The sequence below is a fragment of the Alosa pseudoharengus genome, unplaced genomic scaffold (genome assembly GCF_046254945.1).
Source record: "Alosa pseudoharengus isolate Yale_2024_CS ecotype anadromous, Long Island Sound unplaced genomic scaffold, YU_APseudo_1.1 YU_APseudo_1.1_scf_1, whole genome shotgun sequence".
Classification (NCBI taxonomy): Eukaryota; Metazoa; Chordata; class Actinopteri; order Clupeiformes; family Clupeidae; genus Alosa; species Alosa pseudoharengus.
The window spans coordinates 15,617,441-15,631,076 of NW_027468564.1; the positions used below are offsets into that span (position 1 = coordinate 15,617,441).

The 13,636-nt window shown below is 41.8% G+C and overlaps 1 protein-coding gene and 1 long non-coding RNA gene across 3 annotated transcripts in view; both read left to right on the plus strand.

The window, feature by feature from the left end:
• LOC143121903 (NACHT, LRR and PYD domains-containing protein 3-like) overlaps positions 1-5,987 on the plus strand; it is a 52,863-nt gene extending 46,876 nt beyond the window's left edge. For both annotated transcript variants that reach the window (XM_076282583.1, XM_076282591.1), the window contains one exon: positions 5,309-5,987. In XM_076282583.1, coding sequence (XP_076138698.1) covers positions 5,309-5,336 — 28 coding nt within the window. In that variant the 3' untranslated portion in view covers positions 5,337-5,987. The remainder of the gene's footprint in view (positions 1-5,308) is intronic.
• Positions 5,988-6,067: 80 nt separating this feature from the next.
• On the plus strand, positions 6,068-13,155 carry LOC143122072 (uncharacterized). Its single transcript, XR_012986587.1, has 2 exons — positions 6,068-8,795; positions 8,905-13,155. It is a non-coding gene; the product is annotated as an uncharacterized LOC143122072 (long non-coding RNA).
• The last annotated feature ends 481 nt before the right edge of the window (positions 13,156-13,636 follow it).

Genomic DNA, 13,636 nt, shown 5'->3' on the forward strand with positions numbered 1-13,636 from the left:
TTACTTAACTCAAGATGCCACCCAACTTCTGGTTCAGGCAATAGTCATCTCACGACTCGACTACTGCAACGCCCTCCTGACAGGTCTCCCAGCCTGCGCAGTGAAACCACTTCAGATGATCGATCCAGAACGCGGCGGCGCGCCTGGTCTACAACCAACCCAAGAGGGCACATGTTACCCCGCTACTCATCCAGCTACATTGGCTACCTATGGCGGCCCGCATCAAATTCAAGGCTCTAACGCTTGCCTACAAAGTAGTCTCCGGTTCTGCTCCCACCTACTTGAATGCCTTCATACAGACATACGCTACCTCCAGACCGCTGCGCTCCTCAGACGAACGACGTCTAGCTCTACCACCGGTACGCTCAGGCCAATCCAAACTTTTCTCATCTGTTGTTCCTCGCTGGTGGAACACACTGCCAGTTCCTACAAGGGCAGGGACATCCCTCTCCATTTTCAAAAAACTCCTGAAGACCCAGCTCTTTAGAGAACATCTCCTCTCATAGCAACACTTACAACAAGTCTTGCTGATCCTAGCACTCACCAGCCGTCTTAAACTGACACGTAGCTGTTAAAAACAGCACTCACTGATGCTCTTATTCTTACTGTACTCTAATGTTTTTAAATTGTCCTAATATTGTTGAGAATTGCTCTAAAACTTAAACTGTTTACCATGTTGTTAGTCGCTTTGGCTAAAAATGCGTCAGCCAAATGTAATGTAATGTAATGTAATGTAATGAATAGGGTAACATTTTTAACAAGCAGATATCACTATGAAACTTCCCCAGTTGATTACTTACATTAATATGAGAAAAAAATGTATTACAAGTTTTCTGTAATTTAATGTTTACATATGCAAATTCGGCATTATCTAATTAAATATGCGCTAATTTGCGTACATTTTAAAACACAAAAACTGAGCATTGGATCAGCCAGGTTCAAAATTATGTTTTCATTGTGTTCAGATATTAGATGGGGGGGAAATTACAGAGGGATTTATGGATATCTACTTTTGTTATCCTGTAAATCAGAATATGCTGTCAATTGACCGTTCGCAAAAGCCACGCCCCCTAGTTATTGTTACTACGCCCGTCAAACTCAGAACGGAGTTGTCTAGAAATTCAATGGTACAGTAGCTGTTAAGTAAGGGATAATGTATTGTCCGCCGGTAATTATCAGAAAATAATAGAGGTGGATTTTGTCGTTCGTTCTCATGACACAGTTCGCGTCGTTCAGTTCGCCAAGATGATTCGTTCTGAATCGTTCGTTCTTTCGTTCAGTCGCATTTCCGGTAGCCTACAACGTAGGCTAGTTCAGCGGTGAATCATGGAATGCAGGTTCTCAGCTCCTCGTTTGTGAAAACGGTCAACACAACACTGTAATTGTAGCGGCAAATATAGCTGCAACTAAATGATTATGTGTACTTTTAGACAAAACAGCAGTAGCTAATGTGTTCATTCACCTTGACATTAAAGTGACATATCGAAGGTAAATAGAGTAGACTACGGCTAGATCAGCTAATTTCTTTTTTAAAAATGTGTTCATTCATAAAGGAACAAAGACCCTGTAGGCTATGCCGACAAATATGTTTAAAGGCTTGGCAGAAATATTATATTGATGAAAAGGTTTCAAGTCCCCATTTTGCCCAGGCTACAGAGCCATAATCACTCTGCTTCTTCTGCTTCACTCTGCCAAGAACGAGTGACTGACTTAACGAGAACGACAGACCGAAGTGAAACAGGTGGGGGGTCTTGGCGTGAAAACGAACGAACGAACTAGACAGATTGAAGAGACATTTATTAACCTGGCATGACACAGAAAATACAAAGACAGCATGCATTTACTAGGGGTGTGAATCTCTCATGTAAAAGACGATACGATTCACATCTAGATACATGGGCACGATTCGATACAAGAAAAGATACATGTTCATAAAAAACGATTCAGTACGATGCGATGCGATGCGATTCGATGCAGTTCGATGCAGTTGAAGAATGGAAAGCATTCTGAAAGATTTTTTATCATTTGCTTAAGGTGCACATTCATTTTATATTATCAATTATCATGGTCATGTCAATTAGGCAAAAACAAATGTGTGAATATGATTATCTAAACTGAGGTTTGTATCATATATTGTATTAAAATGAAAAAAGAATAGTCTACATTTCAGCCTAACAAAGCAGCCAAATACAACATAAAAATACATTTTTATAGATTTTATAGAGTTATATCTGATTGTTTTCAAGGAGCTGTAGCCTATTGTTGAGGTAAGACAATATCGAAATAAAATAAAACGGTGCTTAAGACAATCTTGGCCTTTTCTCATAGCCTACAAGAACAAAATAGGCCTACATATCAATGAACTGGGCCTATTTTGTTCCAAGTCTGAGTGAATATGAACAAAATAATAATAATTTGTAGGCCTACATCGTTTAAGCAGCAAGGGCCAAATTATTCTTTAACATTAAGGAAATCCCTTCATCAAACGTAAGGCTACTCTACAGACTATCATTGCCGTTAAGTGTTTAATTTCGCGCTGGATTTTGACAAACAAAAGAGTAAAATCTGTCAAACACCGACAGAGTGCGAGTTGTCACATGCTTAAGTTGCAGTAGATGTATGGGTAATGAAGTCCTTTGTCTACTTTGGGCAATGAGTGTAGCCCAAAACGAACTTCATTACCCACAAATCCGTGCCACGTGTAGTTTCAAAACAGGAAGTGGGATGAACGCGCTGCTTGCAACGTAAATCAGAGTCTGAGCGAGCAGAAAAGGTTATGAACCGATTTGTAACAAGTAAATCGATATAACGACCGGTTCATTTCAGTTTTATTCCGATACGGGGCTTCACATATCGATGTAGCCGTATCTTACACGTTAAAAACGGATACCGATACGTATCGGTTAATCTTTACACCCCTAGCATTTACCATTAGACAGATATTTAAATGTAAATGCATATTGAAATGCAAAATGGAATTGTTAATGTAAACCATTATTGTTATTTTTTATCGTATGCTCTCCCACTAGTCTCACTAGCCCATTTGTTTTTTTCATGGAAATGGTTGCTATGCTTTTATGCCCCTCATTGGCTAATTCGATGAGAACGTTTTAGAAACAATACAGACAACAGCATACGATTGGTTAGGCTCTCGCCTAGGAAGCTGGGTCGTAGGCATTCACAGCAGCACTAGGTCAGTGTGATTCAGCGACGAACGAAAGAACGAACCAGAACTGGAAAGGCGAACCAGTTCAGGTCGTTCATTTTAAAGACCCGTTCGAAGGAACTAGTTCGTTCGCGACCGACCCACCTCTAGAAAATAAGTCCCGACAGGGAGAACAGAACAGTTTTGCTTCGACCTGAAGGGACTTATTTTCTGATAATTACCGGCGGACAATACATTATCCCGCTTATTACACGGCTACTTGCCAAAACGAGAAAAGGAACCTAACACAATGAATCTTTAAAAATGATTTTGCTACCGTTTCGTGTCTTCCGCTAACAAAATAAATAGTTTGTCACACAGATAGAACTTCACAGTTTCAGGTGTTGCGTGGCAACGTCTTACTAGCTTACTTTCCCTTTCAATGAAATTCCATTGCCATAAGCGAACAGAATTCTTGCGGAGGGATATAAAAGACGTTAATCAACCCGTTGCCATTGACAGCGGTGATTAAATGCTTTGCCGGTGATTTATGTAGATTTAACATAGGCCCGAACGTTGGGAAGGCCCATTCATGTGAATGGAACTTTCTGCAGCACTCTGAAGAGCCGTGTAATAAGACTCTGTAAAAGTTACAGCACAAGAGGCTCTTTTAGAGAGTCACGGACCTACATTTATTTACAATCAAAGACTGCAGTATGACATGGAGACACATGTATAAAAACTCATATCTAGCTTTTTTGGGTGAGAAACTCAAAAACGGGCGGCGAGTGTGATTCACTGATATTAATATTAGCTGTGCTAGATAGAATTGCATGCATGTTACAAGGACACTGGGCACATAGCAAAGCCACTTCAACTTTATTATTATATGGTGAATAAATGTTACACTACTGTGCACAGCCCACTGATCTATAAAGATCAGCTGCACAGCCCCATGCTTCTCTGACATGACGAAGCTAGCACGTTATTAGCAACGGTTAGCTAACTATGCTAACGTTAGTTATCTACAAGTCTCCTCCAAGTGACACTCATTTTATATACAATGCTGGCAATGCTGAAAACAATTAACATCCTTATTTATCTTACTTACATAGAGTTGACTGTGTGGCTTAATCCACAGATGTGGTGGAAAACTGTTTCGTTATGGTTTGCTAAGGACTAACCCTTTGCTTTAAAATAGTGGAGATCTGGGACGAGAGAATTTAATCTAATTTAACATAATTACAGAAAACGTAATCAAGATTGAAAGGCATTTTTCTGTGTATCGGTGTTGTGTTAATCCCACATATGTCATTTGACGGTCCTATTCAACTCATATCACTATAAAATCCCATAATACCGGACAAATATCAAGGCTCCCAATACATTTCTATGGAGCCGTAAGGTGAATTTGACGGGCCATGTCTGCCTGCACGGAGCTACTGGGCTGCCATTGGCTCATCTGCGTTCGATGGGCGGGGTTTTGCGAACGGTCAATAGCCTTAAAAATCGAATCGATTTTTGCAATGTTTTTAGGCATAAAATGTCATGTAAGTCAGGCTAGGAATAATATATCAACAAACTCCTCTGTAAAAATCTTCCAAATATAGTTAGGCATAAGTCTAGAAGGTTTGGTGTATGTAAGTGCTTCTGAAGTGGAGTTTTTGTGCTCAGGGTGGGAGAGGAAACTCATTTTGAGAAAACAGCCTTGAAAGACAGCCAATGAGATTCCGTTCTCAGCCTAGACTCGCCTTTGAACTTTCGCGATTAGTTGCTGATACAAATGAAGTATCCATATATGGATCACATAGCGTGATACAGGAAAAACAGAGCTTTCCAACGGTACTACACATGATATGTTTTGGATCACTGTCGCGGGAGTGCATGCAAGGTTAGAATGCTAACTTTTGGTGAATTTAGGAGAAATATACAGGCGCGAGTAGACACAATATAATGAAATAAACACCTAAATGAGTAAATCGGGCATTTTTGTTGTAGTAATGTGATAGAATACATGCTAAGGTAACAAACTAGCTCAAAATCTCGTAATTGACCAGTGCATTTTCACCTGCCTTAATATTTGTCTTTCTTTTTGTCTGTCATTCTGTTTCTTGGTTGTCATGGACACTGATTGATGATCCTCTTCTCTCCTTTATCCTGCAGAACTAATCGTGGAACAGTAAAGTGTTGAGCCACGACCCTGAGCTGGATGGAGTCTGTGGGGCAGGAACTCATGACATGAGGATGTGATCCAACACACACACGCACACACACACACATTTATATAAACACTAACACACACACGCACGCACTTACCAACAGCACACACACACACACAGACACACACTAACAGCATACACACACACACACACACACTCACACACACAGACACACACACACCAACAGCACACTTACACACACACACACACACTCTAAAAAATGTTGGGTTAAAAATAACCCAAATATAACCCAGCCGCTGGTTAACTATTGGACCAACACCACATTGAGTTATCCTAACCCAATGGTCTGGGTACATTATTAAACCCAGCAGGTTGGGTATGATTCTAACCCAAAACGCTGGGTTATATCAACACAACGTTAGTTAAATTGGCACAATAGACTGGGTAAAGGTAACCAATGTGCTGGGTTATAACTATTTATTCCACTGCTTGGTTGAATTTCCCATTGTCCTACGTAATTTAGAACGACCATTAACCGTATGTTATTTGCACACCTATGAAGTAGATCAATTTTTTTGGCCGTATCACACTTGTATATTAATTCGCCGAACTCGTTGTGAAGTTTAAATGAACTGTCACGTTGCATCCGAGCTGTAAAATGCAGACGTTCAGAACATGGCAACATTGTAGCATTTGACGGAGGTGGCTTTTAGCTAGATGGATGACAGCAGGCTAAGTAAAATAGCGATGTTTCAAAGCTAAAGTTCATCAGAATCTTGGGATACGCCCGCTTGACAACGGGAGAGATAGAACTAACGACTGGCCTTTGGCCGTAGCAACCATCCATTTAGAACTAGTAACGGCAGTTTGTCCTGCAAGTTGAGAAATTAGTTGATATGTGTCGGAAGAAATTAGTTCTACAAACAAGACAGTTTTAGCGATTAAAACGTTTAAATTGTAACAGGAAATGAACACAACGCAAGTGGCAACAGTGGAATAAGCGGGATAATGGACTCCACGGTGGTCTGTTCACAGAAATTAATGCACTACGAGGTTTAAACCAGGGCTTTGAACCGATTTTTTTTTCCAATCGGTTCGTTCCGAACAGAAACGGAATTATAATGTTTCCGGTTATGAGTTCCACCAATAAATTGACGTTCCCGAACCGGTTAGAACAAAAAAATACTGTTCCTGGAATGGTTAATTTCGTTCCTGTCAGCTGTTTAATGCTATAGAATTATGTCACATCTTTCTCATCCAGCTTAAACCAAATGTAATAATATTACAACCATTATTAAATAATAATAATTATATTATTAATAATAATAATAATTAAATAGGCCTACAATTATTTCAAATGTGTAGTTTATTGTTAAAAGACAATTTTTATGGAAAAAAAAAACATTTCCACACAAACGTAACGACATTATTAAGACACTTGGTTATGCCACTCGGGCAACAACAAATTCCAACTGTCGGGGGAAAAGGCCATCCAGTAGGCCTACTCATACCGTAACAAGCCATCTGTGCATTAGGCAAACAGAGGTGTTGGCGCCATTTAGCCAAATGTTCGCTAGTCCATCATTAACGTGGAGTCGACAAATATAGCTATTGTTATTGTGTTTGGAATGAGCGTTTTAATTAATGTCATGGTAACGTGCGCAGGAAAATAATTACTTTTTTCTTTTTTAGTTAATTAGGCAACGAAAACTTTGAGGAACAAAATAAAACCAGTATTAACCGGTTACCATTATTTTTAAATAAGTGTTCCTGTTCCAGAACATAAAAAATAATAACGTTTCCGGTTTCGTTCCTGTTCCCTGTAAAATACAAAAAGTTCCCGGTTTTCTGCTTTCCGCTTTGCGTCGGGGCCGTTTTACAACCTCGACCGTGCATTAACTTCTGTGAACAGACCACCGTGTCGTCCATTATCCCTTACATAAATGTTGAGTAAAATTTACACAGTATATTGGGTATAGATTCAACCCAAACCACTGGGTTATATCAACAGAACTGCTAGTTAAAATTACCAGTTGTCGGGTTTTCTAAACCCAGTATTTGGGTTGCATTGAGAGAAAATGGGCAACAAATAGCCATGCAATGAAATAAAACACTTCGACATAATTATTTATTTGACAGTTTACTTTATTTTTGAATGGATAGCCTACTCTAAAAGCAGCATCAGCATGTGATAAGTTACTTCCATGAAGACAGCTAGATTCCACGGTCCATTTGGGGGTCAGCCCTGTCAATCAAAGAAAGAAAAAGAGTGAATTAATCACCGCTATTGACAGAACTTTATATCAAGACTTTCACGAACCATTATCAGTGAATGATGTTGACAAACATTAAAAATCCGGAGAGAAAATATTAGCGCAACACACTCAGAAACCATGACCACCTCATGTTAACGTTAGTGGCAGTGATAGTTCTACCGTTAGCAAGCTAGCTCATGTTAACACATTCAGTTAGTTAAATCAGAGCCCGTCTACGGGATATTAGACATTCTCTGGTTAAATCCAAGTTGTCTGTAACGTTAATGTTACCACCAAAAACCACCCAGTAAGTTACATGGCTATAATATGAATTACTTAATATGTTGTTTGGCATGATGATTACCGTACGTGTGAAGAGACTACTTCGACTGCATACATTAGCTGACACACATGCTGCACTACCACAAAGCATTTAATTAACGTTAGCATACCAACCGTCTGCTAACGTTAACCTAGCCAGCTGTTTGTATGCTAATTTTAGTTCGTTGTAAACGTTTGTTTTGTTTCTGTTCAGCAGTTCATACCCAGTGAACAAAGAACTAGTTATATGTTTTTAAGAGTCTGTCTTTGTGTAGATTTTAGGGTTGTGCCGATGGACGATATCATCGTTCATCGTGATGGTTGACAGACATCACGATGGGAAGCAACCATCGTGATGCCACGCCCCCACATGCCAGTCACTGATAGGGGATTATCACGCTTCCGGGTTTCACGGGCGGGATTTTTTAATTTTGTGCACGTCCACTTCCGGCGCAGTTCAGCAATGGCTGAAACGAAGGCTAGATGTCACTGCTCTGTTCCACTTTGTACATCGAACAAACAACGCCAACCCTACTTAAGTTTCCATGCCAAGCAAATTTGTGCAGTATAGTCCAGATGTTCGGGTAATCATCGACTGCACCGAGGTGCGATGCCAGAATCCATCATCCCTCACTCTCCAGTCAGAGGTTTTCTCATCGTACAAAAACACGACAACCTTTAAGGGATTAATTGGGATTGCCCCATGTAGTGCTGTGACTTTTGTATCAAGTCTCTTCACCGGTTCCATCTCTGACGTTCAGTTGACTGAACGAAGTGGACTGCTCGATTTACTGGAGCCAGGAGATGGCTGCATGGCAGACAAGGGTTTCACCATCAAGAAGCAGCTAGCTGATCGTGGGGCAACGCTGATTATACCACCCTTCAAGATGACAGGTAGGCATGAAAGGAATGAACATTTCGAATTAAAACTGTGACCAAAATGATAATCATTAAAATGTGCACACAAATGATAGAAATTAACTTATTTCATCTCTAACCACAGCGCAGTTCACCAAAGAGGATGCTCTAAAAACTCAAGCAATCGCCCGACTTCGAATCCTCGTGGAGAGAGCAATACGCAGAGTCAAGCAATACCGCATCTGGGAACACACTCTCCCTCTAACCTTGTCTGGGACAGTCAACCAGCTGTGGACTGTCTGTTGTGTGATGACCAACTTCCAGGGACCACTTGATTTAAAAGGCTACATCCCTGTTGAGTAGTGTTTCCCCCGATCCCATGCATTTAACCCTCTAGGCGCCACTGTCGAGTTTACTCGACAAGATGCGGTACTGAATAAAACGGCCGATTTAGTCAAATAGGGTGTCATATTTCGTTCGACCTCCACTCCACTAGATGGCAGACATGTCATACGTCATCCCCGAGTCCGAAAAAGCTCATCCTTTAAACAAAACTTTTGAGCTACAGCGCATTGAATCAGTGCGTGCAATACCGGAGCTAGTGTGCGTGTGAGCCACTTTGTCAGAGCGATATTGTCAACGTCAGCGAGTATTTGCATTAGAGTATCGTCTAATGGCATCAAAAAAGTTTAGCTGAAATGAAGTGTTGGGTCTTCTATTCGCGGACCCTGATTCTGAAGGGGAATATCTGCCTTCAGAAAATGACGGTGATTCGTTTAGTGAGGCTTCAGATGCGTCCCTGCCTTGCAATGATGCAGCTGGACAAAGTGAGAGTTTACTCCATAGTTTAGCTTACACCAAGCACAAACGTTGAATCGTTTGCCCAATGTCACTGGTGGGAATAATGTTTCACGGGTTCGGAGTGTTCATCGGGAAGTTAGCAGGGTGTTAGTGGTGTGGCGAACAAGGCTGGAGGTAGCCTAATGTCCATAGCGCTAGCTTCTGTCTCCTGAACGTGTGCCTCTCCACAATCGCGGCGACAGTAACGTGGTGGAGCCTTTGTCTAATGCCACTGGGTATGTTAGACGAGGTCGAAGTGCTCATAGGACAGTTAGGGGGGAACGTAGTGGCAGTGTGGGGAGTCGCAATGAGAATGACAGTAGGCCTAGTCCGAGCTGCGCAAATTCTATCCACTCGGCGCGCGCGAGGCAGATCTGGCCATGTTGCTCGCAGGAGGTGGTGACACGCTGTCTCCCTCTCCCACAAACACACACACACACATTAGGTCATGCATAGTCTATCACAAGATGATGGGAATGCCGGCCCTGTATGGATAGGGATAGGGAGTCATTATCTCTACAGCAAAAGGCCTGCTACATAAAAAAAGAAATGTCAGCCATTTATTAGTAATGATTTACACTGTTGATTTGCTATCTATTTCCCTGATCATTTAGGACATACACTATGTGTTCCTTTTTGTGTGTTCATGTCCTTGTGATGTCTTTGTCAGCTAAGAAAAAAAAACAAAAAAACATCAACAAAAACAACAAAAAGAAAAAAAATACTAACATTGTCTCTTGTCTTGTCATCTCACTCCTGATCTGTGCCTTGCCGTGGCAAATGAGCTTTTGAACTAAACAGGTCTTGTCTACTTGTGTTTGTGTGTCATCTGAATAATATATATATGTGCCCCATACATGGAATCAGAGTGCCTACTGTATGTAGAAAATGGAAAATCTCTACAGCAAAAGGCCAGCCTACCGCTACATGCATTTGGTTTGTTTCTGCCATTTATTAGTAATGATTTACACAGTTTGTTCACTACTTATTATTTACCTGAGCATTCAGTATTGTGCAATATAGCATACAGAAGGTGAGGGACATTTTGGGGGGTAAGAAGTGGTGCATTTTATCATTCAAACATGCGACTTTTAATGAAAATTCTATAATCCAAGATGGCCGCCGCCATATGACGTCATAATATGCAAATTAGATATAAACATTTAATCTCTACATAAACTTTGGGTCATCCTTAATATTTCTCTAATTTACAGAGTCTCTATCTCTTATCACTTTTAAGATATAGCCTTTTGAAATGAAGATGTCAAAATTGATCGTTTCGGAAAAAAACCTCTGGCACCTAAAGGGTTAAAGTTACTCTGGTGCTGGGTAGTGTGCTCACGTCAGGTGGGGGAGAGGAGGGGCACTGTCCTAAACTATCAACCCAACAAGCTGGGTTACAGAAAATAACCCAACTTGAGTAAAAACAACCCCACACAATGACCCAACAGTTTCAACTCAGCGTTTGGGTTGAGAAAATAACCCAGCATTTTTTAGAGTGCACACACACACACCAGCAGCACCCAGGAAACGGCCTCTTCCTGAGTGGAGCTCAGCAGTGAGATGAATGGAGAATGGAGGCGTGTCCTGATCAGCCAGAGATGATTGACAGCATGCAGCATGGACTCCGCAGACAGAGGAGGACCAGTCACTCTCCAACATGTGCACAGATGGACATATGGACTGGGGTGGACATTGTGTGAATGTCAGGATCTGTTGTATCTATTTGGTAGTGTTTTGTCATGTATGAAACCATATGGACATGTGGACTGGACTGGGGTGGACATTGTGTGAACGTCAGGATCTGTTGTATCTATTTGGTATTGTTTTGTCATGTATGAAACCATATGGACATGTGGACTGGGGTGGACACTATTAACATCTATCACCATCTGTTGTACAATGTGTCTTTATTAGGATTTTTTATTGCTCCCTTATATATGTAACTATATGGATACTGTTGTTTAAAGTGTGTGTGTGTGTGTGTGTGTGTGGAAGAGAAGCGAAGCCTCAAGTGAACATGTCAGTTTTTCTACAATGTAATTATATTGAAATTATAGTATTATATGATTAATGAAAAAAATTCAGATGAATATGGGTTTTTAGTATGTTTGTTCTTGTACATTGTTGTTTTCTAAAGTGTACATACTTTGTAATGACACATACAAGAGGAGTGTTATCCACAGAACACATACACACACACACAAACCAGCAGCACACATACAGACCAGCACACTTACACACACACACGCAGAAACACACACACACACACACCAGCAGCGCACACACATGCACTAACACACACATGCACTAACACACACCCACACACACCAGCAGCACAAACACGCACACACACATGCACTAACACACACCAGCAGACACACCAGCAGCACAAACACATGCACACACACACACACGCACAAACACACAGACACACACACACACAGACCAGCAGCACACACACACACAGACCAGCAGCACACACACACGCACAAACACACAGACACACACACCAGCAGCACACACACACACACACACACACCAGCAACACACACACACACACGCTCACACACACCAGCAACACACACACACACACACCAGCAGCACACACACACACCAGCAGCACACACACACACACCAGCAGCACACACACACACAGACCAGCAGCACACTCACACACACACACCAGCAGCACACACACACACACACACACACCAGCAGCACACACACACACACAGACCAGCAGCACACACACAAACACACAGACCAGCAGCACACACACACACACACCAGCAGCACACACACACACACCGGCAGCACACACACACACACAGACCAGCAGCACACGTACACACATGCACTAACACACACACACACACCAGCAGCACAAACACACACACACACACGCACAAACACAGACACACACATACGCAAACACACACACACAAACAAACACACAGACCAGCACACACACACACACACCAGCAGCACAGACACAGACACTGCTTCAGCACACACACACACACACACACACACACACACATGGTATGGAAACAACCTTTTCCTGAGGAAAGCTGCACACACCACACACACACACACACAAACAAACACACAGACCAGCACACACACACACACACCAGCAGCACAGACACAGACACTGCTTCAGCACACACACACACACACACACACACCAGCAGCACAAACACTCAGACACACACACACACAGGAAACCATATGGTGACCACATGTATGAAACCATATGGACATGTGGACTGGACTGGGGTGGACATTGTGTGAATGTCAGGATCTGTTGTATCTATTTGGTATTGTTCTGTCATGTATGAAACCATGTGGACTGGACACTGTATTAACATCTATCACCATTGTTGTACAATACGTCTTTATTAGGACACTGTTGTTAAAAGTGTGTGTGTGCGTGTGTGTGTGTGTGTGTGAAGAGAAGAGAAGCCACAAGTGAACACATCAGGTTTTGTACAATGTAATTATATTGACATTATATTATTATATGATTAATGAATAAATTCAGATGAATCTATGGGTTTATGTGTGTTTACCATTTGAGTGTCACCATTGCATATCATCTCTATATCTGACTGGTTGTTAGGTCACATGTGTGATGACATCAGCAACTGGTCCCATCTCACTGTACAATTCAAACTAGTCAGTCTGAGCCCACAGTGCAGTGTTATGGTGCCATCTAGTGGTCAACAGCAGAACATGCCCTGAGAGGAGACTACTAACCTGCGCACCTGAGTAGGACACCCCTGCTCTGAGACAGTGTTATGGTGCCATGTAGTGGTCAACAGGAGAACATGCCCTGAGAGGAGACTAGCAGCAGCTACACTGAGGGCCCTATCGTGCACCAGGGGCGTCACTAGACCTTATTCACTGGGGCACGTGCCTTAGTAACGGCATTCGGCATTCATGAGCGCATCTCCGTGCCTGCTTTAGTCATGACCAGAGCCTGTCACTTACCAGCCAATAAAAATAAAAAAGGAAAAAAAGAAAGGGGCCAT